Source organism: Trichosurus vulpecula, chromosome 2 (genome assembly GCF_011100635.1).
Source record: "Trichosurus vulpecula isolate mTriVul1 chromosome 2, mTriVul1.pri, whole genome shotgun sequence".
In the NCBI taxonomy this organism is placed as follows: domain Eukaryota; kingdom Metazoa; phylum Chordata; class Mammalia; order Diprotodontia; family Phalangeridae; genus Trichosurus; species Trichosurus vulpecula.
Window position 1 is genome coordinate 146,281,558 of NC_050574.1, and position 24,681 is coordinate 146,306,238.

The 24,681-nt window shown below is 37.0% G+C and overlaps 1 protein-coding gene across 2 annotated transcripts in view; it reads right to left on the reverse strand.

The window, feature by feature from the left end:
- LOC118835500 (baculoviral IAP repeat-containing protein 2-like) overlaps positions 1-24,681 on the reverse strand; it is a 37,846-nt gene that overhangs the window by 9,448 nt on the left and 3,717 nt on the right. For both annotated transcript variants that reach the window (XM_036742687.1, XM_036742686.1), the window contains exons 2-6: positions 15,362-17,571; positions 15,150-15,249; positions 9,742-9,820; positions 7,999-8,047; positions 966-1,208 (exon numbers count right to left, since the gene is read on the reverse strand). In XM_036742687.1, the coding sequence (XP_036598582.1) occupies positions 966-1,208; positions 7,999-8,047; positions 9,742-9,820; positions 15,150-15,249; positions 15,362-16,205 (1,315 nt within the window). In that variant the 5' untranslated portion in view covers positions 16,206-17,571. The remainder of the gene's footprint in view (positions 1-965; positions 1,209-7,998; positions 8,048-9,741; positions 9,821-15,149; positions 15,250-15,361; positions 17,572-24,681) is intronic.

The following is a 24,681-nucleotide window of genomic DNA, read 5'->3' on the forward strand; positions in this document are numbered from 1 at the left end:
AGGGTTATTGTGACTCAAATGAGATAATAATTGTAAAGAGTTCAGCACAGTGCCTGGCACATAGTAAGCGTTTTTCATTCACATGTGTGTAAACAGATATAATGGACACATATATACACACACACACGTTAACTATTATCATCACCATTATTACTCCCTCCAGCTCTGATAAGCCTTCTCCTTTATCTTAGAAAGAACCAGACCTCCATGTCACTGCCACTTCCTGCAGTCTCAACACCATGTCCCCCCTGCACTTTTCAGCACCCCTTGATGTGATACGTTCACCCATTAGAATATCAACTCCATGAGTGCAAAGACAACCTTACATGCTTTCAGGGGTATCTTTGGAATTAGCACAATGTCTAGCACAAAGTAAATGCTTAATATATGTAGGTGCCAGCCATCCATCTCCAAGGTCCCTTCTAGCCGTAAATCCTATAATTCCTGACAATACAGTACAGTACTCTACACCAGAGGTGACCTCTCAAGTGCAGCAGGAACCAGGTTAAAATGTAATTGGGAAATGCTTAGCAAAAAAATAAAAAATAAAAATACAATAAATCATAGTATTAATTTGTAGTTTTCTAAATCAATAGGTTGCCCTCTGGGATCCATTTCTATTGAGTTCAACACCACTGCTCTACACAGATGCTTATAAAATAAATTCAAGGACCAAAGCAATTACAATTTCTCTAACAACTGTGACAGAATGTAATGAACCATAGGAGTACAAAAGAATTATGCTGAATAAAGTCAATGATGTCATTATTTGGGGGTAAAATAGGGGAAAAATTTAATAACCTCATTTCATTTTTTAAAATATAATTTTTCAAGAAAAGTTTATAAGTATTAATAGAGAAAGAAATGCTACAAAGCTCAAGACAACTACCTTTCCAAACATTAGGAGATTAAATTCCACATTAATGTTGAGATTGACTGCATGTGAGTAAAGGTTCAATACACACCTGATGCCATTTCTTCAGTTTGTCTCTCTTTTTCCTCCTTCCTTTTTTCATCTTCCGCATTGAGGAGATCTGACACAACCTCATTGACTGTTTTATAATTTTCTCCGGTTGTTAAGATTTTACTCTGAACAATCTGTTTTACTAGATTTCTACTGAAGCCCATTTCCAAAGCAGATTTAATCACTGGAGTATTCATCATGACTGCATCTTCAGAATTATTTTCTCCAGGTCCAAAATGAATAACTGTTTAAAAATAACATATATAGGAACAAACTTTAAATTAGGGATTCAAAGATTATAGATTCATAGATATAGAGTCACAGTATAAATCAAACTACTATGAAAATACAAACCACAACAGGCAAAGTGGTAAAGGGTTGAAAGAACACTTGACTTGAAGTCAGATGACCTGAGTTTGAGTCTCAGCTCAGCCACTGTCTAGCTACTTGACCTTGGATACATCATAATCACTTTGATTTTAAGATTTTCATCTTCAAAATGGGGACATCATCTGCCTTGCTTATCTCATGTAACTATTTTGAGGATGAGAAGAAATCTATATGATGGCACTTAGTGAACTATAAAAACTCTGTGAAAATAATAAAGTATAATTTCTAATCTTACTCATTCAACACATATCTAATATCTATTATGTGCAAGTCCTATGCTAGGAGCCTATTAAAGTCCTGGTAAAACATCTCTCTCTGCTCAATGACCTTACAACTAGAAGAAGAAATAAAGCATTTAAGTAAAACTATAATCCAGACAGAATCAGTTAAATGTTCTAAGAGGAACCTGAACAAAGATCAGTAGGCATTCAAAGAAAAACGAGAATGTGCTTCTAGGTGAAACAAAGGCAAGAAGGAAGCAAAGCATATATATGGATGTGTCTGGGGAATAGCTCATCCAGTGTGATTGGAATATAAGGTACTTACGGATGGCTGTTAGAATTAGAACGGTGGAAGTGGGAATGGGAAGGAAGGGGCAAGACTGGATGTGGAAGAAGCCAGAAAATAACTTAAGTTTCTATCCCAAATGACCATTAGAATAGTAGTTTCCACCAATAGAAATAGAGCAATGAAGAGGAAAAAGAGGTTTTGGAGGGAAGATTAGCTTGATATATGGATATGTTCAATCTGACCTAGCTAAACATCCAGTTGGAAATGACCAGCAGTTAGCTATGGAGGTCTGAAGAAAGGATGGGCTAGAGACAAACACCTGTGAATCAACTGTATAAGCAAAAAGGCAATATGGTATAACAAAGTCAGCAGACCTTGAAAAGACTGATTAGAATCAAGCTGGCATACTTATTATATAAACATGGGTAAGTCACTCATCTTCCCTAGGTCACAGTTTTCTCATCTGTAAAATGGGGGATAGTACTACTGCACATTACCTCCCTCACAGTTTCTAGGATTATTGATTTAAGAGCTGGAAAGGAACTTCAAGGACATCTAATCCAACCCTGTCTTTTTAAATTAGGTCAGGAAATGGGCCAAGAGACAGTGATTTGCCCAAGGCAATACACATGGTAATAGAGTTGGGAATGAGAACCAACACTGTGGTAGGAGTACATTGTAAATCTTAAAAGCAGTACAGAAATTCAGTCTTCAGGTGGTAGCTAAATAGAAGATATTACCAAAAGAGAGAAAACAGACAGGGGAAGAGACAGAAGGAAGGAAGGAGAAGGGGAGAGGAGGGGAAAAGAAGTGGAAGAGATGGAGGGGAGAGGAAGAAGATGGAGGGCGTAGAAAAAATGAACACTTTAGAATACCAACGTTTATGGAATAGGAAGAGGGAGACAATTCAACAACAGATTATGGACAGAATAATGAAATAGGAGAGTCAAACCAGAATACTAGTGCCACGGAAGCCAAAGAAAGGATCAATAACAAAGTAAAACGCTTCAGAGAAGTAAAGGAGACCAAGGACTGAGAACAAAAATATTGAATTTGGTGATTAGTTGTTTGATAGCAAGCTTGAAGAACTTCTTTTGTAAGGTCAAGCACAGACTAGACTGCAAGGGGGCAAAGTATTAAGTAGGTAGTAAGAAATAGAGACAGCTGATATAAACTACTTTCAATAAATTTTGTGCTAAAACAAAACACAGGATATCCTGCCAAGAAAGCCACCTGAGCAATGGACAGGCCTCCTAGTTCTCACATATCTAATCCAGCAAAAACCCAAAGAATGTGCCATCTCAAATACTAGCCAAGAAATCCAATAAGAAACTATATTAAGTGACTTCTTCCACTCCAGAAATGTACAAAAAGTCAGATATGGTCCTCCAGCAAAACTAGCACCAGTGCATGATTGACTTCTAGTTTGACCAGAGAATCATGTAACCAACAGGGAGACACCACCTCCCAGTACAAGCCAGAAAGGAAGCCTACCCTCCAGAATCAATAAAAATGCTCCCCTAAGGAAGCACCAAGATGCCAGAAGGTAAAGTAAAAATAGAAAGAATACACCAAATCACTTCCTAAAAGGAACCATTCAAAAGGAAAAGTATCAGAACAGTCATATTCAAAAACTAGAGCTCCCAGTACAAAGAATGCTACAAAGATCCTGCGGAATTATAGTCAAGACTGGATTACACAAGACCTAAAAACCAGAAACCACCTTGGAATACAATATTCCCCAAAAAACAAAAGATACAAGTTTGCAACTGAAAACTTTTTGCCCTATAGGGCTAAGCAGAATCCTAGAAAGTTTTAAAAAAAAAGAACCTTTAATGAAATAGAAGACTTTCAAGCATTTCTGATGAAAAGATCTAACCTAAATCTGAGATAAGAAGGATAACACCAGGAAGGGAACAATCACAATGGAAGCAAATTTCTTGATCCCAAAAGAGTGATTAAAAGCCGGGATAAATAAAAATAATTAGAATCTAAGAGGAGAGGAGGAGTTTATTTAGCCTGCCTCTTAGGCAGTTGCAGTATATAAACATAATGGAAAAGTATGTCATGAGAAATGACAAAAACAGACCATTTCAGAGAAGCCCAAGTAACATGAACAGAAAGTAAATTAAACAGAATCAAAGAATAATTTATACAAGGACAACAACAACACCGTTCAGAAAAACAACTTTAAATGGTTTCAGGATCAAAGCAATGGGAATACCGGTGCCAAGACAGCAAAATGAGGAAGTACCCCTCTGAAGCCTTCCCAAAGTTCCCTCCAAAAACTAGAAAACCTCCCCAGAATTATCTGGGAGCAGGGAAGCCGCTTACTAGCCCAACAGGAAAGATCTCACTAGGGTGGGAGGGGAGCAAGGTCCAAGACCAACAGCAGCAGCCAGCCTCACCACAGGGGGCCTCCAACAAGGCTCCAAGGCTGGGGCAATCCACCAGCAAGGACCACCTCCCCCCCCCCAACCAGCAGCCCCCTAGGAAAGTGAGCAGTCTGTGCACAGCTGCAAAGACCTACCCCAGAAACCCCACCCCCAGCACAAGCCACCAACTTGACCCCATTGCTGACCAACTGGCCAACAGAGAGAGCAGAGAGTCCCTGTTTCCACAGCAACCCAGCAGCAGCAGAGCCCCACCCCTGGAGCAAGCAGCAGCTAAACCCCATACCCAGGAGAGGTAAACAGGGAGGTACCAGCCCCCACCCAGTACAGGCCAGAAGGGACGCCTACCCTCCAGAGAAAGAAAGTCTAAAGCCCAGAAGCCCAGTGAAAGCCAGCTTGTGACCGTGCAGAACCAGAGCCCATAAAAAACACCAAATCACCAAAAAAGGCAGACAAAAATGAGGAAAAAAAAAAACAAAAAAAGAGCTTGACTACAGAAAGTTACAATAGTGACAGAGAGGTTCAAAGCATAAACTTAGAAGACAATAGTGTCAAAATGACTACATGTGAAACCTGAAAGAAAAATGTCTCAGGTGCAAAAAAAATTCCTAGAAGAGCCTGAAAAGGATTTTAAAAAGCAAATTAGAGAAGCAGAAGAAGAATTGGAAAAAGAAATGAGAACAATGCAAGAGAATCATGAAAAAAAAATTCAATAGCATGGGAAAAGATATACAAAAATTTGCCAAGAAAAATAACTCCCTAAAAAAATAAAATTGACAAAATGAAAAGTACAAAAGCTCACTGAAGAAAATTATTCCTGAAAAATTAGAACTGAACAGGTGGAAATTATTATTCCATGAGACATCAAGATATAATAAAACAAAATCAAAAAAGTAAAAGAAATGTTAAATTTCTCACTGGAAAATAAATCCAGGAGAGATAATATAAGAATTATTGGACTACCTGAAAGCAATGATTTAAAAAAAAAGCCTGGATATCTTTCAAGATATTATCAAAGAAAACTGCCCTGATATATTAAAACCAGAGGGCAAAACAGAAATTTAAAGAATCCACCCATCACTGCTTGAAAGAGATCCCAAAATAAAAACACCCAGGAACATCATTGTCAAATCCCGGAACTCACAGATCAAGGAGTAACTATTGCAAGCAGCCAAAAAGAAACTCAAATATCGTGGAGCTACAGTCAGGATTACACAGGATTTCAAAGCTTCCACATTAAAGAACCAGAAGACTTGGAATATGATACCCCAGAAGACAAAGGAATTAAGATTACAATCAAGAATCACCTACCCAGCAAATGTGAATATAATCTTTCAGGGGGGAAAAAAAGACATTTGACAAAATAGAGGACTTTCAAGCATTTCTAATTAAAAGAACAGAGCTAAATTAAAAAAAAAATTAACCTCCAAATACAAGATTCAAGGGAAACATAAAAAGGTAAAAAAGAAACAAGAGAAAACATAACAAATTCAATAAGGTTAAACTGGGTTTTTTTCCCTACATGGCAAAATAATATTTGTAACTCTTAACAACTTTTTAAGGGCAACTAGAAGGAGTATATGCAGGCAGACAGCACGAATATAAGATAACTCTGATGGGATACCCAGGAAAACAAAATGAGAAAGAAAACTGCACTGGAAGGAGCAGGGAGATTGAATGGGGTATATTATCCCACGAAGAGCTATTAATAATGGAGAAAGAGATAGGGTAGGGGGAAGGGAGGAGGGGAAAGCTTAAACCTTACTCTCATCAAAATTGGCTCAAAGAAGAAATAATATACACACTCAGTTGGATATAGAAATCTATCTTACCCTCTAAGGAATTACAAAGGGATGGGAATAATAGAAGGTGGGAACTGATAAAAGGGAGGCTATATTGGGGAAGGTGGTGATCAAAAGCAAAACACTTGTGAGGAGAGGAAGGGTGGTGGTTAAGAGAGGGGAGGATAAATAAGCAAAATTAGAATGGAGCGAAATGGTAATCATAATTATAAATGTGAATGGGATAAATTCACACATAAAACAGAAGCAGATAGCAGAATGGATTAAAAACCAGAATCCTACAATACTCTGTTTACAAGAAACACATTTGAAGCAGAGAGATACACATAGGGTAAAGGTAAGGGCTACAGCAGAATCTATTATGCTTCAAATAAAGCAATAAAAGCAGGGGTACCAATTATGTTCTCAAATAAATCCAAAGCAAATACAGATCTAACTGAAAAGAGGTAAAGAAGGAAACTCTTTACAGGAGGAAATAGATAATAAAACTATACTAGTGTGGGATCTCAACTTTCCCCTCTCAGAACTAGATAAATCTGACCAAAAATTTAACAAGAAAGAAGTTAAGGAAGTGAATAAAATTCTAGAAAAGTTAGATACGACAGATCTCAGGAGAAAAAAATGAATGGTAATAGAAAAGAATAAACCTTTTTCTCAAAACCTACACAAAAACTAACTATGTATTAGGATATAAAAATTTCACAACCAAAAGCAAAGAAGTCTATAGTAAGTAAATGCATCCTTTTCATATCATAATGCAATAAAAATTACATTCAATAATGGACCAAGGAAAGACAGATTAAAAATTAATTGAAAATTAAAGAAGCTAATCCTAAAAAACAAGTGGGTCAAAGAACAAATCATAGAAATGATGATTTCATTAAAGAAAATGACACACCATTCCATTTCATTCCCACACCTATGTGCTTATTATTAAAGTGTGTTTGCAGCCCTACTTCCCACTGCCAACATAGAACTAGGCATGCCTGCTCCCATTTCATAAATTATCAATTCACTCATTAAGTAAATAACAATGACAATGATGATGATAACAACAATAGCTAGCATTTATATTAATACTTATTATGTGCCAGGCTTTATGCTAAGTGCTTTACAAATATAATCTCATTTGAACCTTACAACAACCGTGAGGGGTAGATCCTATTATTACCCCCATTTGACAGATGAAATTTTGGCTAACAGAGGTTAAGTGACTTGCCCAAGGTCATACATGTTATCAGAGTCTGATTCTGAATGCAGATCCTCTTACTCCACATCTATTGTCCTGCTATAAGACATTGTCTTAGGGAGAACTCATTTAACGACCTAGATCATCTTAGTAAAAGAGAAGGCAAAGTATTCTGCTAAGAGTAAGGGAAGGAGCAAGTGAGTTCAGGAACCTGAGGAAAGTGGAAAAGGTACACAATGCTCACTGTCCTAAATTTAATTTTTAACGTATTATTTAAATAGATGTGGCTAGAGGCAGATTTCTAAAATAAGTACAAAGAAAAATTCCTATCCTTGCCTTCAAAATACAAAATATAAGAATCTTATGCAATTCTTTACATAATTTAGTGATGCCATCTCCTCTGAAATTCTTTTCCTACTCCAATTCCCATTCCTTTCCTTAATGTGTCTATATCATTAATCTGACACTTAGTTAACAATACAAAATAATAGATGATATATTTGTGTATTTGTGTTTTGCCTTCCCAACTATAATGTAAGTAGTTTGGGGGCCAGGTCAATGTCATACTTCTCTGGATCCACCCTATCAAAGAGCCTGGTAACACATGCACAGTAATACAGTATGTAATCAAAACTCCATACCTGATTCATCTTTTTTTTAAACTAATTTCACAATTTTGTTACATACTTTCATTCTTATTATTTTTTTCTAGGCATTCTTTATATAAATTCAAAGTATTATTTCACATACTTGGTAGATCAGCACTTTCATCCCCTGGAACATCTGAAGTTGACAACAGCTGCAGAAGAGAAGACAGAAGAGGAAACAATGTAAATTTCAAATTATTTGCACATAGCAAAAATGACAAGAATTTAGTACCTAAACAATGACATGTGTGTGTCCGCGTGCACGTGCACGCGCGTTTGTGTGTGTGTAGTGTCCCAAAAGTCTGAGCTAACAAAATTTAAACCACATCAAAACTTCTGAAAAACTGCCTATTTGTGTGATACCTTGCAGAGAAAGAGATTTAGGCGGAAAGGAGGGCGCTCTCTTTCTAGTTTCAGAAAAGCATGGAAGTGGCTAAAATTAAAAGTATAACAATATTTTCCATTAACCTTAGCAAGTTATTATTTAACTGGCTTATCTTAAATTATATAGCTTCCAGAAAACTCTAATGCATTAGGTAGCATAGGGCGCAACCCTGGATACTCAAAAGCCAATGGAAAAAAAGCCCTGAAGGGTTCAAGTTAAGATAGCCTTCTAATTTCTGTCAAAAGTTAGATTTTGTGTCATCTAGAGACCAACCAATGTATGGAAAAAAGTAACCACCAAATGGATGCATATTTTTGACACAACTAATGAAGACTTTACTTAGGGTATGTTTACTTAGGGTATGAAGGTCTACTTTCTGCTCATGAGGAAAGTATACTCATGTTGATGAAATCATCCATCTAGCAACATATTCTTTAAATCATACACTCATTTGGACCAACACTTCAACTCTGTGGCAAAGTTTTCAATTCTTCCCACCAAATCAGCATCATTTTAAAATTGATTTTTCTAAAAAAGATGAGGGAAATACTAAAATCCTTTTTCTAGTCTCCACAAAAATTTTAAAGTTAGCCTATTCTGTGAGATGTCCCCTTTAAAAAGCCATTATTCCTCATAGTAGGATGTATAATGGATGTGTCAGGAATATATCTTTACTTTCTAAGATTAAATGACAAAATATAAATATGTGTGCTCTCTCTACTAGCATAGATCTTGAACCTTGTACACATCCTCATATTGTACAGGTCTCCTTCACATCTTTTTTTTCACTCCTTCAGAAGATTCACCCAATGACCTGGAGACCTTTCTTTAATCTTTTAAATACCAAGGATACCAATGTAGCACTCAAGTCATATTTGCTACTAAGGCTACTTCATTTCCCAATTTTACAGGTCCTTTATAATTAACTTTTATGTCATGATTCATAACAATTAATCACTGATGATAGGCTGCCAGACTACTTATACTCACTGTGCATCTTCCCCTTTGCCTACCAGGTCACTTGCACTCTTTTATTCTCATGAGTTTGTGGTACCTTATAGTACTAGTGTTATAGATGCACTTTTGTGGGAATAAAGTCTGGAATCACTGAAAGTTCTGTGCAATTCAGTCTAATCTCCTGCTCCTACTACTCAATTGTGAGCCCAGTTCAATGACCATCTACAGTATTTCTCTGAATTATAAATAATGATTTGATTCAATGGGCTGCCTTCCCAATTATATGTCACCCGGGGAAATATGCAATTTTCAAAGCGGAGATAGTTAAAATGATCTCCCAGTTTCTTATGTATTCATGAAGGAAGTTTTGCATGTTCTAAGGATCCAAAGTACAAGTGTAACAATATCGTTGATTTTTCTCTAAAAAATATTAAATAATATACTTTCATAATCACCAGTTAAGAATTACTATCAGTACAGGCAATTACAATAACTCCTTTTTACCTGTTCAAGGAGATGAGGGTACCTAGCTTGAACTTGATCAACAAACTCCTGTCCTTTCATTCGTATCAAATATTCACACCTAAAAGATTAACAGAAAGGAACATTAAAAATTTTTGTTTCATATGTTAAAAAACAAAGACAAAATATGATTCTTCCAAACAATTTGCTTCTTGGGTCTAACTTGGATCTTTAAAAGGAAGTTGTTTCAGAAAACTACTGTGTATAATAATTTGTATTATGAGGAATGTTTCACTTTAAAAGATGAAATCTAAAGTATCTAGTATTTACTTCCAGGCAACAATTGAGAAATGACATCTACAAGCTGCAGATACTGCAAAGAGCAGTCAAGGACTTCGAGGAGCCAAGATGATACAGGATGCAGTAAATCACTGTAATTCTCCCATATTCACCTCCAAGCCACCATAAAATAGTACCCCAAAACAAATGCTGGAACAGCAGAACCACCAAAAAGACAGAGAAACAATCTTGAAACAATCTTTGAACCCAAGAAACTTGAAAGATCAGCAGGAAAGGTCTATCTCACTTGGGTAAAAGGGGAACATAGTCCAGAACACGAAGTATCTCAGCAAACCTCACTTTAGCAAACCAGCAGTAGATCCTAAGCATCCGTGCAGTGGAGCAGCAATGCCAGCACTAGGACTCCCCCACATGCCTCAGTATAACCAGGGGAACTAGAAGACTCCAGCTTTGAGAAGTGCCACTGCTTCAGCTTAGCCCTGGGCAAACAGGCAACCTCCGGCGTCCAGATCACCATGTGCTGCACAGGGAAATGCAGAAACACCCCACCGACCTCAGCACACCCCTGACACCATCACTAGGACCCCAACTTAGCACCAGGTCCAAGGTGCCAGACCCCTAAGGCCTCCAGCAGCACCAGCAACTCCCCCATCCCCTCAGCACAGCACCAGACACGAGGGTCCCCCATGGGCCTCAAGGCTGTATACTGTCACCTCATGTAACTTATATGCAGGATACATCATGCAAAATGCCCAGCTGGACAAATCAAAAAGCTGGAATTAAGGTTGCTGGGAGAAATATCAACAATTTCAGATATGCAGACAATACCACTCTGATGGCAAAAAGTGAAGAATTAAGAAGCCTCTTGATGAGGATATGAAAGAGAAGAGTTTAAGGTTAAAAGCTGGCTTGAAGCTTAGTATCAGAAAAAACTAAAATCCTAGCAACTGGTCTCATCACTTCCTGGCAAACAGAGAGAGAAAAAATGGAAGCAGTTAAAGATTTTATATTCTTGAGCTGAAAAAAAATCACTGCAGACGGTGACTGCAGCCATGAAATTAAAAAGACACTTGCTCCATGGAAGGAAAACTATGGAAAATCTGGACAACACACTACCCAAGCAGAGACATCACCTTGCTGACAAATGTCAATATACTCAAAGCTATGATTTTTCCAGTACCGACGTTAGAGTTGGACCACAAGGAAGGCTAAGTGCCACGGAACTGACACTTTTGAACTGTGGTGCTAAAGAAGACTTTGGAGAGTCCTTTGGACAGCAAGGAAACAGAATCAGTCAGTGTTGTTGTTCGGCCTTTTCAGCTGTGTCCAACTCTTTGAGACCCCATTTAGGGTTTTCTTGGCAAAGATGCTGGTGTGGTTTGCTATTTCCTTCTCCAGCCCATTTCACAGATGAGGAACCTAAGGCAAACAGGGTTAAGTGACTTGCCTGGGGTCACACAGCTAGTAAGTCTCAGAGGCAAAATTTGAACTCAGGTCTTCCTGACTTCAGACCCATTGCTCTATCTACTGTGCCACCTAGCTAAAAAATCAGTCAATACTTAAAGAAGCTAATTCAGATGAATCAAAAACAGAAGCTGAAGCTTATATACTTTGGTCACATAATGAAAAGACAGGATTCATTAGAAAAGACCTTAATGTTGGGAAAGATTGAAGGCAAAAGAAAGAGGCGACAGCAGAGGATGAGATGGACAGAATGTTAAAGAAGCAACAAACAGGAGCTTGGACAGATTTTGGGAGATAGGGGAGGATATAAGGGCCTGGCATGCTATAGTCCATGGAATCACAAAGAGTCAGACAGGACTGAACAACAACAACAAAAGTTAATATGTGGCCTAGAGGAATCTGTTTCTCTTTCTTTTTTTAAATTATTTTAAACAAATACTAAAACTTAAATACATAAAAGAAAAAGAAACACATTATAAACTTAATAGTGAAATTTAAATACAAAATAAGAAAAGGAAAAGAAGCACTGCCATGTGCACAGAAGAACGTAAGAGGATTCAAAATATACAGCAATAAATTTCCATTTCAAAAAAGCCTATAATAATACTACATTGTGTTCGGAGATGTCTGTCTTTTCTTTGCTTCCTTCTAAGTTTTCTTCTTTGCTGTGCACTTTTTCCTTTTTTTTTCCCCCCTTCCTCCCCAGCCCCTAAGAAGGCTACAAATAAGCAAGGATATAGATACATATGAATGTATAGATATACATCTATGTATACATATACACACATACGCATACACACATATATACATACGCATAGATATCTAATCATACTCTCATATAGATGTAATAATTCATACGCATCTATGCTAACACCATACTATATTTGTTTGTCCTCTGTTTCTCTGAGGGTGGATAATAATTTCCTTCATAAGTTGAAGTCTTATCATATTTTTCCAAGACTGCCAGTTCATCATTTCCTACACCACAGCAATATTCCAACCTTATACTATGTAGTTATTTTAAAGTCTATTCTAAAACAATATTGATTAATACGGCCAACATATAGTGTAGTTTCCCTATTTTTTCTCTTTTGATTAAATCAATTTTAGTTTTAACTTGGTCTGAGATCATGATTACTACCCCTCCTTTTTTTTACTAATAAATTCTATTCCTGATCTTTATTTTATGTTTGTGTGTATATTTTATTTCTATCCCTCCTGACTCCTCTACCTTACTTCTACCCACTCTCCTATTACTTAACCTATTCCATCTCCAAAGATTCCTCCCTTATTCTCTCCCCCCATCCTTTCTCCTTACCCTCATTTCTAAATGAATTTGAAGACTTTTATAGCCTTCCAAATACATGTTATTCCCTCTTTATCCCATTCCCATTAATCCAGACACCCTTCATCTGTTTCTATTTGAATTGAACCCCATTGATCTAGTGCACAATCAGTTACCTATTAACCACTACTTTAAATAGAGGTAGTGAGGTCCATAGTTGGTAGGCTATGTATAAAAATATATAATAGTAATTATTTGTTAATTTAGTTAACTATATTAATTACTTACACACACACACACTCTTTAAGAATTAATAAGAGCCAGGATAAGATACTCAATTACTGATATATCTGATATGCATGCCAGCCCCAATTTTCGGGAAAAGATTTAACCTGAAAATATCAATTTCTACCACACAATGAATTTTTAAAGTCACCTTTTTATTATATTTATTTTCATAATTTATCTGCCTTTATCACTAAAAAAAAAAAAGAAGGGAAAAATAATGTAGAGACATTGTTGTAACAAGCAGTAAGTCCTGAAAAAGAAGTAGTCTAAAGTATAAATTTCCCCACTGGAAGGCTGCTGCATCTATAAGAGCAATTTCCTTCTTAAAAAAAAAGTTTTGAAGCAATTTAGAAGATATGAACAGTATTTACACCTTTAATAATTATAGAACCTCTGATTTCAGCTTCCTCATCTATAGAATGATAGTGGATTAAGGAAAAAAAAATTCATTTGAAATTCCAGTTAAATAATAATTCACTCCTAATTCCTTAAGTCTACCTCCTTAGGTAAATAAGTAGTGATTTATTATATGAAGAGGTTTCTCTTTCCCTTCACAATAAGCAGTAAGAGTAAATAACACTTCAGCAATCTAAACCCTACAAAATCCGACCATTCTATTTTGGCTAGTTTTGTGATCAGTGCTAATTACTGTATTTTTACTGGAGAGCATTAAAAATGCCAATTTTGAGAACTTTCTGGTTGGCAAACTGCTAGATAACAGCTTCTAAATTAAACACAATCTGTAGCACTATTCATAGTAAAAATACTAATTCACTTATTTAATTAAATAGTGCTTTGAGATTCATAAAGCACTTTCTTCACAACCACCATGCTCTAGAGAGGATTCAACCAAAGACAAACTACAATTGTACACTATAAGAAGACGTGGTTTGTGATCTGCACTAGTATACTCAATACCAGTAAGAGGACAAATTCAGCTAAATATTTAAGAACAAATGTTGGTATTAATGAGTTATTTTAAATAGAAACCACAAAGATTTACAAGAAAAGTCTAGGAAAAAAACATTTCTATAAACAACAGAATCTAGACTCATTTTAGTGATGAGGGAAGTGAGAACTAATGGTTGTCTTGCCCAACATCACAAAACTATTCAATGGCAAAACCAAGAGAAGAAACTAGTTCTCTCAGCTCTATGATCAGTGTTTTTCTGCCATACCATAATGCACTAATTCAGTTCTCCCTACATTACAGCAAACAATCAACAGGTGGGCACATACATTCAAAATGTCAAAGAAGTTAACAACTGGCAGAAAACACAGCAGTTTGGGGCTAAACAGTCAAAAACAAACAATCCTATCTAACAGCACCACTGTATTACAGCACAATGCAAACCAAGATGACCATGAAGCAATTTAGCTGTATTTAGTATTATTAGTTTCCTATCATAATAAGTCATATTTTAGGAAGATTTCCATAAAGAATGATTTAGATGGAAAACGATTGCTACATGGTAAAATTCAAACATTTGGAAAACTCACACCCACAATATAGCATTTCTTCACCGCCTAACAGCTAAAATTAAGGTAGAATGTGGCACAAAGAACTGAACATGATCAGTCTATTAATAAAGTACAAATTTACCAATAAATAGGATCTCAACTTCCTCAGGTAAACCAAGACTCCAAATGATGGAGACAGCTCTTTTATGGTTTTGGGGAAGCTAGAATCATGGCTATAAGGAAATATGATTGAATGGAAATTGGGAATGAGAGCTAGTAACAACCCAGTCCTGTGACTAAGAAATGTTCACTGTTTGAGTCCACCTGCAAGGTTAGAAAAAGTGGACCATCCTTCCTTGGATAATAAAACAGACATCCATCAGAGGTGACAGAAGAACTGCACTTCTAAACTTATTACGGTGAATTTCTGAATTAAGTTCAGACACAGCAAGTGACATCTTAGGCAGTTAGAAGAAAAAAATCAATTAAATTAACTGTAAATACGATCAATTTTAAAAAACATAATCTGATTATTTCAACCATAACACATACAAGAAGCTTTAATGTAATTCAAATTTGAATTGAGTCATTCAAGTAAGTCTACTTCTCTTAAGAACAGAAGCTTGTGAAGCAATCATTAGAGAGTACTTGCCTTGGGAACCATTTGGCGTGCTCCACCCAAGGATCATCTCCTGATTCCCAACACCTCAGTCCACCATCACAGCAAAAGCATTTGACATCATCGTTTCGACCTAACAAAAAAATGAACCAAAACTTGAATGTGCATAATAACTTATAATTTACAGATGAAAACTTAGTGGCTAAGAGTTATTATTATTTCTTCTACTAATTTAGGTTTCTTACCCACATAATAAAAGCCAGCACTTGCAAGCTGCTCTGGATGAACTGGAATTTGAGGTGGCCAGGTCACAAAGGTTTTAGCACGAGCTGCATGAGTTTGCATGCTCAGATTAGAGACACTGAACCTTGATGTTTCTTGAATTTGATTTTCCAGGAAAGGACAGTTGGGAAAATGTCTCCGATGTTCTGACATGGCATCATCTTTTGGTTCCCAGTTACTCAGTTTCCCACCACAAGCAAAGCAAGCTACCATGTCTCCAGGTCCTATGTAATAAAAACCAGCTCTTGCCAGATCCAATGGTGACAGAAATGTCAATGGCCATGTCTGATAAGTAAGAATTCTGGCATCTTCAGTACTCATTGAATAACTGTAGGGACTGGTGTTCAGAAGGGACAAGTCCTCAGGTGCTCTGGAAGTCACTGGCTCCAATGGAAAACTGCAATAAGAACCACTGAAATATCCACTCTGTCCTGAATTGGAAGATACCGAACGAGTGGCATTATTCATTGAAGAAGAAAATGTAGACTGAGAAGATCCCAGATTAACTGCAATCAAATTCTGAATAAATGCACAGCTAGGATATAGCTGTTTATGTTTGTCAATAGCATTGTCTCCTTGTTTCCAATTATCCAGCATTAAGCCACAACAGAAACATTTAACTCTGTCGTTCACACCAGTGTAATAAAATCCAGCCCGAGCAAGACTCCTTTCTGAGATTGGAACATTGACTGGGAAAGCAGAGTATGTAGACATTCTGTAGAGTTCACATGACAAATCATATTTCATTTCATGTGCTTCACTATTCATCAAACGTGATAACAGCACACCGTCCTCTACAGCATTCATAATTGAGTATTTTGGGAATAAAATGGGACAAGTCTTTCTCTGGGAGGTAGTTTTGTGCGTGGGTTTGTGATATTAGTTATATATTTAGCTAAAAATATACAAAGGAATTTTTTCATCTTTTTATAAAAAACATTGAGATCTGAGTAAGTTATGTGCGTTATTGGATGTCCAGCATTACAATTACATCAAGCGACCTCTGCAAGAAGTACAGTAATTCTCCCTGGTCACTTGAATGGCAACTAGTATTGTACTTTGGATTTAATTAACTCAGGCTTACAGGGTGCTATTTCATCATCATAATCCTCATTTATTACAATGCTACCTAAGTGGACTGAAAGCTGATGCACTTTTAAGGATGTATATCTTAAACTCACATTTATGCTTATATACATATGTATATTTCTACATTTCAAAAAGTTAAGAAGTTAGAGAAAACTCAAAATTATCTATCTTTATTTACTTTTTGTAGGAAGCTGTAAAACCTGATCATTAAGGAGTAAATACTGTGCTAAAGAGAAAAAAAAATAATCGCTTTAGATCCTACTTAACACTTATTTTCCTAAAGGCATTTTACAAAGAACCAAAAATATCCTAAACACCTGAAATTGACTTTAGAGTGAATATTTTAAATTATATTGATAAACTGAGGCCATGCTTGAAAAGTTAATGGAATGCTTTACAATCTAATATTCTTTAACTTCACTTTCAAAGTCCAACACATAAACTTGTACACTGAATAAAGATGGATATGGTTTCACGTGACCAAATTTTGCTTTCTTTCTATATCTTATCACTTGCTAAACTGCACACAAGTATTGATTCTGCTGTTTTGAAGTAAAATGTTGCTGATTCATCCAATGTTTTTGCAGTATTTGTTAGTCTTCTATTTCACTATAACTGGTACTCAAATTTTCTACAATTTAGAACTACTAGATGTTACACTTTTCCTACAGAATAGACTTTTCTGTGAACTTCAAAGAGATTTAATATCTATAACAGAAGCTTTTCCTTGCATTTAAAAAATTAAATTATAGCATATTCATCTGGAGACCACATATATAGAGTGCTACCGTTTTTACCTAAGGATATATAAGGTCACAAAGTTACAGGAAAATCTTAGTGTTTTTGTATATGCTTAAAAATTGTTGCCCTATCAAAAATTAATGTATAGATGTGTAACACATCATTAATTCTGAAAAGGCACTTTTAAATCACTCTTCATTATTTAATATCTATGTACAAGCACAAAACTACCTCCCAGAGTTTAGACTACGTCCCTTTAAGAATCCTACGTCTCCATACTGGAATTTATTCCTCTGGAAAAAATGAAAATGTCTCCAAAACTGAATCTTCTTTGATATAAGACCTGAAAATAAAGCATAAGAGGCTATTTTAGAAAATATATCATTTGTTGATATTAAATAGAATGCAAAAAAAAAACCCTGAAGCACAACAAATTGTAGAAATGACTTCGTAGAAAAAAGGATTTCAATTTCAACAATTTATTAGCAAAATGTATCAATTGTTCACCACGGGAAATGACTGACACATGTAGGCAAAAACAACAATAAACTGAGGATATCTTGCTTCCAAAAAACATGGAAAACAGGAGAAATCCTTCCTACCTGTTTGACATCTCTTTCACAGGCTTATCCACATAATGCCACCCAACTGTGGGTATTCCTCAAGGCTTTTTTTTTGTTTCGGCCCTTTTCTCTATCTTGTCACTTGCTAAACTAGCTAGCTCACATGGGTTTAATTATCACCTCTATGCAGACAACTCCTATGAGGGGTGGGGAACCTGCGACCTTGAGGCCACATGTGGCCCTCTAGGTCCTCAAGTGAGGCCCTTTGACTGAATCCAAACTTCATAGAACAAATTCCCTTAATAAAAGGATTTGTTCTGTAAAACTTGGACTCAAGTCAAAATGCCACACCCAAGGACCACATGTGGTAGTCTGGAGACAGCAGGTTCTCCACTCCGATGCCTAGATCTATTTACCCAGCTCCAATCTCCCATGAGCTTAATTCAACAAATTAAACTGAACTCATTATCTTCCCCCCAAAACCTTTCTTCAAATCACCCTTTCTGCATTTTCCTCAATTCCTCTTTCTCCCTCACTCCACCTATTCAATCAGTTGCCAAGCCTTGTTCCTTCTACCTTCACATCTCTTTCATCAGAGCCATCTTTCCACTTGTGCAGCCACATTGTTTCAGGCCCTCTTCATCTCTAAGATCACTACAACAGGTTTTCCTGTCTAAAGTCTCTCATGATTCTAGTGCATTCTATACTCTGCTACCTTAAATACATATCTGACCGTGTGACTCTTGACTTAATCAACTCCAAGGATTTCCTATTGCCTCTAGAATACAAACTCCTCTGTTTGGATTTTAAAGTCTTACACAACCTACCTTGAACCTGCCTTTCTGGCCTTGTTGGACATTACTCTCCCTCTTTCACTCTGCAAGTGAAACCAAATTGGCCTTCTCTCAAGTTCTTATACATTACGTACAGAGTCTTTGTGCATTCACTGTTCCCCATGTCTGTAATGCAGCTCCTTATAGAGTCTTTCTGGTTAAGATGCACTTCACACACCATGTACATGAAGCCTTTCCTGATCCTTCAACTGCTAGTGCCCTCCTTCCTATGGTACCTCATATTAAACTACTTTGTATGTTTGTCTGTGTCCTCATGAGTGTCTGCATTAATTAACTTGTTATTTATGCTGTATATGTATTATATATGAATTTGTCATCTCCTCCATTAGAATGGAAGATCACATGAGTAGAGATTATTTTATTCTTTGTACTTTATCCCCAGATCCACCACAATGCCTGGCACAAAGCAGGCATTTGACTGAATGACCTGTAGAGGAGGTACAGCTAAGGCACCTGGGGGAGTAATGAATAGAGCACTGGACCTGAAATCAGAAAGACCTGATTTCAAGTTCAAACTTAGAAATTTACTAGTTATATAACCCTGGGCAAAACATTTAATCTCTGTCTGCCTCAGTTTCCTCAACTGTAAAAAATGGGAATAACAGCACCCACCTCCCAAAGGTGTTGGAAGGCTCAAATGATATATTCCTGGTACACAGTAGGTGCTTGATAAATATTCGTTTCCTTTGTTCCTTCCTATTGGGCATAGAATTTTTCTGTTCTCCAGGCTTACATAACCATACTATCTATCTGATCAATCAACACTTATCAAACAAATGTGTTCTGTGTGCCAGACACCGTGCTAAGCACTGAGTATACAAAGATGGAGGCTTAAACAAATGTATACTGGTATCCCTCCTATAAGACAGGGTAAAGGGATTAGAGGTATACTACATCCCTCTTCTTACTATCTGTGTGACCTTGGACAAGTCACCTAACCTCTCTGGGTCGCAATTCATCATCTGTAAAATGAGGAGATTGAACTAGATGACCTTCCAGCTCTAAATCTAGGGTCTTATCATCTCCCTATGCTCCAGGTTATCTATCATAGAGAAGTTTTCCTTTAAAACAGAGAGAATGCCTTTACATAAAAACAAAGATGAAAGGATTTGAAGAAAGGGAGTCTTGACCAATATTAGGAGGCAGAAAAATAGGACACAGGCTGGGCTGGGCAAGAAGACCTGCTAAACACTCAGTCAGGTAAAGATATTAGGCTTTTCCCATAAAAGGAGGTGGATCCTTTAAGACAGAACCAGCTGCTTCTCCTACAAGGAACAATGATAAGTATCCATAACTGTAATCAAGGCAGAGATCAACTGGAGGAAGATGAGACAAATAGTGGTGGTTAGTGACTAACTCTCTGCTGAAAGACCACAAGGCAGCTATTTGTTAACCTGAAATTAAAAACAGAAAAATCTGCAATCTTCAATGAGCAAGTATTCAAGACATGACAAAGAACTGTATAAGACAATGTTAATGCTGATGACTACTACCTACTTAGGGCTGTGTAAAACAAATGATAGTCAGAAGGATATCTGAAAGCATTTTGTTAAATATTATGAATAGTCCTGGGCAAGAAACTGAAGACTTTTTGCTATTTTGATCACTACTGTTATAAGAAAGCATGGGCTTCTACTAAGAGGTAAATGTGGGAGTGAGCAGTATTGTACAGTATTTGGTTTGTAAAATATTATCTTCGAACAGTATTTGGATTTCTCAACCACACCTTAAAAGATAGAAATGAACTCCAGGCAAGGGACAACACGGAGATAGCATGTTGCTAAGAATATATTTGCCTGGAATCTTGCAAATTCAAAAAAAGGACTATAAACCTAAAAAGAGGGAAAAATACAATTATACATAAACATATACACATCTGTATGTCTATCAAGTTTATGGAGAGTTTCTACAATGTAAGACAAAGAATACAGGTAGAGAGAGCCTGTAATTCAAAAGGACAATATCCAAGAAAACAGCCTTCAATAAAACTTAGGGCTGCAGCTGCCTTTACACAAACACACAAAGTATGGGTAACAAGTAAAGTGAACAAGCGAACGCCAAGAGCCAACTCTAGCCTAACAGGAGTCACTGAGGTTAGGCAGGAAGTGCTCCATAACTGCAGTATGGCAGTCCAAGGCAATACTTTATTGCAGTAGCAATTTAGATTTAAAGATCTTTCCCACCCATTAATAGGCCGTGTGATGTGCTTACATGAGAGGAAGCCCAAGGAACTTATGTCACAGGAAAAAGAGAGAGACAGCGCAGTTATGGCTGCTAATGGCCACCCTCTCAATTGTTAGAGCTGAACAGGCTGACTTAGCTGTACTGTGAGTTTGTTTTGGGGAAGACCCCAGCAGGGGGGGTTGGAGAGGTTGGCGAGGCTCCAGGCTGTTATATTGTGTGTGGAATGTTTTACTGCTCTGATAGACCGGATAAATGGCTTGTGGGATGTGGTTCTCTGGTGTCTGAATAAGTGGTTTACTTCTACCTTCTATCTGGAGAGTCTCGTATACTGTGATACAGAACCACATAGGCATTTTGACAATTATCATCTAAATTGTTATTACTGCCTTACTGTTACACTTATTCAAAAGGCCTAAGTGGAGCAGCAGTATATACTTAGAAGACAGACTCATGTATACTCTTGTGAAGAAATCCAGCAAAAAGAAGAAGGAAAGACAGCAAAAAGCACTTGGGTACAAAGGGATTAAGAGAAATGATAACTGTCAAGAGTCTACTTGGACAGAGAGAAAAAAGATCACATGTCAAGAGAATAAAGTGACAGAAGACTTCAAATTTCCAGATATTTACAGGAGCCCTCTCTATGCCCAAAGTGAACTCCAAAAAACTTCTTGGCCTGCCTTAATGATAATTTACTCTTTCAGAAGTTTGAAAGAAATGGCAAAGATTAACCTATTCTAGATGATTCTTAGCAACATGGAGACTTCATTAAGGGAGATACTGTGTTCAAATGAAGGTTATAATCTTGTTCAATTCTGCTATCACACCGTATCTGGAGTACTGCAGTCAGTTCTGGATACCACAAGTTAGGAAAGACACTGACAAGCTGGAAAGAATCAGGATGGAGAAAAGCCTTGAAATTATGCCATGTGAAAATTGGCTAAAGGAACTGGGGATTTTTCATCTGCAGAAGAGGAAACTTGGGCAGTAGAGAGATAAATGTCTTCATATACATAAAGGGCTATCACATGGAAAGGGTCTACTAGACTTATTCTGTTTGTCCCCCAAGGGCAACAGTAGGAACAAAGGTAGAAGCTGTAGAGACAAACTTCAACTTGTAGTAAGGAAACACCTCCTAGCAATTGGCTTTATGCTTTAAAAAGTAGAATGGGTTACACACCTCTGGAGTTGGGTTTCATGGAAGGTCTTCATACAAAGGCTGATGGCTGACTATTGTCAGGTAGAGTGTAGATCTCTATTAGCTTCTCTGCAGCATCTAACACTACTGACCTTTTTCTCCTGGATATTCTAACCCTTCTCTGGGTTTCACAAAAATACTCTCTCTGTTCTCTTCCTGTCAGTCTCCTTTGCTGGTTTATTATCCATATCATGCCCCTCAACTGGAGGTTTGACCCAAGGTTTTGTTCTGGGGACCCCCAACTACTCCCATGGATTATCAGCCCCAACTAGTTTCTTTCTAGAACCCCAGTCTTATATCAAAGTGCCTACTAGTCATTTTCAACTCAATGTCCTCTCAGGCACATCTCAAATGTAAAACGTCTACAACATGCCTCATTATTTTCCTCCCAACCCACCTCTCTTTCAAAACCTTCCCTATTGTGGGCACCATCTTAAGCTTGTAAACTTGGCATTATTCTTGACTCTCCCTGTATATCTAATCACTTGCCAAATCTCACTGTTTCTGTGCGTACAACATGTCTCCCATCCAATCTCTCTACTCGCGGAATCAGAACCTTAGTTGAGGCCTCATCGCCCTCCTCTCAATTCAGAAAGCCTACCTTCCCTATCTCAAGTTTTTTCTCACTACATTCTATCCTTCATGTAGCTGCTAGTGACTTTGCAAAAGAACAAATATGACCACATCACACACTTATATGAAATTCCACTGGCTTCCTATTGCCTCTATGATAAAATATAAACTCCTCTGTTTAGCTTTTTTTAAATTAATTTATTTTTAGTTTTAACTTACAACATTCAGTTCCTCAAGTTTTTGAGAGTTTCAAATTTTCTCCCCCTCCCTCTCCTCCCCCCTCCCCACCCAAAACGGCCAGCAATCCAATATAGGTTCTACATATACCTTCACACTAAAACATATTTTCACAACAGCTAAGTTGTAAAGACCAAGGGAATGAACCACGAGAAAGAAGAAACGAAACAGAAACAAAAACAAAAGCAAACAAAAAAAAGAGCAAATAATTTGCTTCAAGCACATTCAGACTCTGTAGTTCTTTCTCTGGACATGAATCCTTTTTTCCATCATGAGTTTTTGAAGCTGTCTTAGAACCTTGCATTGCTGAGAAGAGTCAAGTCTATCAAAGTTAGTCATCAGAGATACCATATGTCTATAGTTGTGTATGATGTTCTCCTGGTTTTGCTCCCCTCACTCAGCATCAGATCATATAAGACTTTCCAAGTTATTATGAACTCCGTATCTTCCCCATTTCTTACAACACAATACTACTCCATTACATTCATATACCACAACTTGTTTAGCCATTCCCCAATTGATGGGCATCCCCTTGATTTCCAATTCTTAGCCACCACAAAAAGAGCTGCTCTAAGTATTTTTGAACATATGAATCCTTTTCCAAATTGTATGATTTCTTTGGGATAGAGCCCTATTGGTATTGCTGGGTCACAGGGTAAGCACATTTTTATAGCCCTTTGGGCAAAGTTCCAAATTGCCCTCCAGAAAGGTTGGATCAGTTCACAACTCCACCAACAATGCATTAGTGTTCCAATTTTCTCACATCCTCTCCAGCATTTATGATTTTCCTGTTCTGTCATGTTAGCCAATCCGACAGGAGAGTTATGGTACCTAAGAATTGTTGTGATTTGCATTTTTCTAATCAATAGTGATTTAGAGCATTTTTTCATATGACTATAGATAGCTTCAATTTCTTCCTCTGAAAATTGCCTGTTCATTTCCTTTGACCATTTATCAATTGGGGAATGACTTGTAGTCTTATAAATTTGACTCAGTTCTCTGTATACTTTAGAAATGAGGCCTTTACCAGAGACACTGCTTGTAAAAATTCTTTCCCAATTTTCTGCTTCCCCCAATCTTGGTTGCATTGGCTTTGTCTGTACCAAAGTTTTTCAATTTATTATAACCAAAATTATCCATTTTGCATTTCATAACACACTCTATCTCTTGTTTGGTCATAAATTCTTCCCATCCCCATAAATCTGACAGGTAAACTATTCCATGCTCTCCCAGACTGCTTATAGTATCAGCCTTCATATCTAAAACGTGAACCCATTTTGACTTTATTTTGGTATATGGTGTAAGATATTGGTCTATGCCCAGTTTCTGCTGTATTATTTTCCAGCTTTCCAGCAGTTTTTGTCAAATAATGAGTTTTTATCCCAGAAGCTAGAGTCTTTGGGCTTATCAAAAGTAGATTATTATAGTCATTGACTACTGTGTCTTGTGTACCTAACCTACTCCACTGAGCCACCATTCTATTTCTTAGCCAGAATGAAGTAGTTTTAATGACTGCTACTTTATAATACAGTTTAAGACCTGGTATGGCTAGGCCACCTTCCCTAGCATTTCTTTTCATTTATTCCCTTGATATTCTGGACCTTTTTTTCTTCCAGATGAATTTGGTTACTATTTTTTCTAGCTCTATAAAATAATTTTTGGTAGTTTAATTAGTATGGGACTAAACAAGTAAATTAAGTAAAATTGTCATTTTTATTATATTAGCTCAGCCCAACCACAAGCAACTGATGTTTTTCCAACTATTTAGATATGACTTTATTTGTGTGAAAAATGTTTTGTAATTGTGTTCATATAGTTCCTGGGTTTGTTTTGGCAGGTAGGCTCCC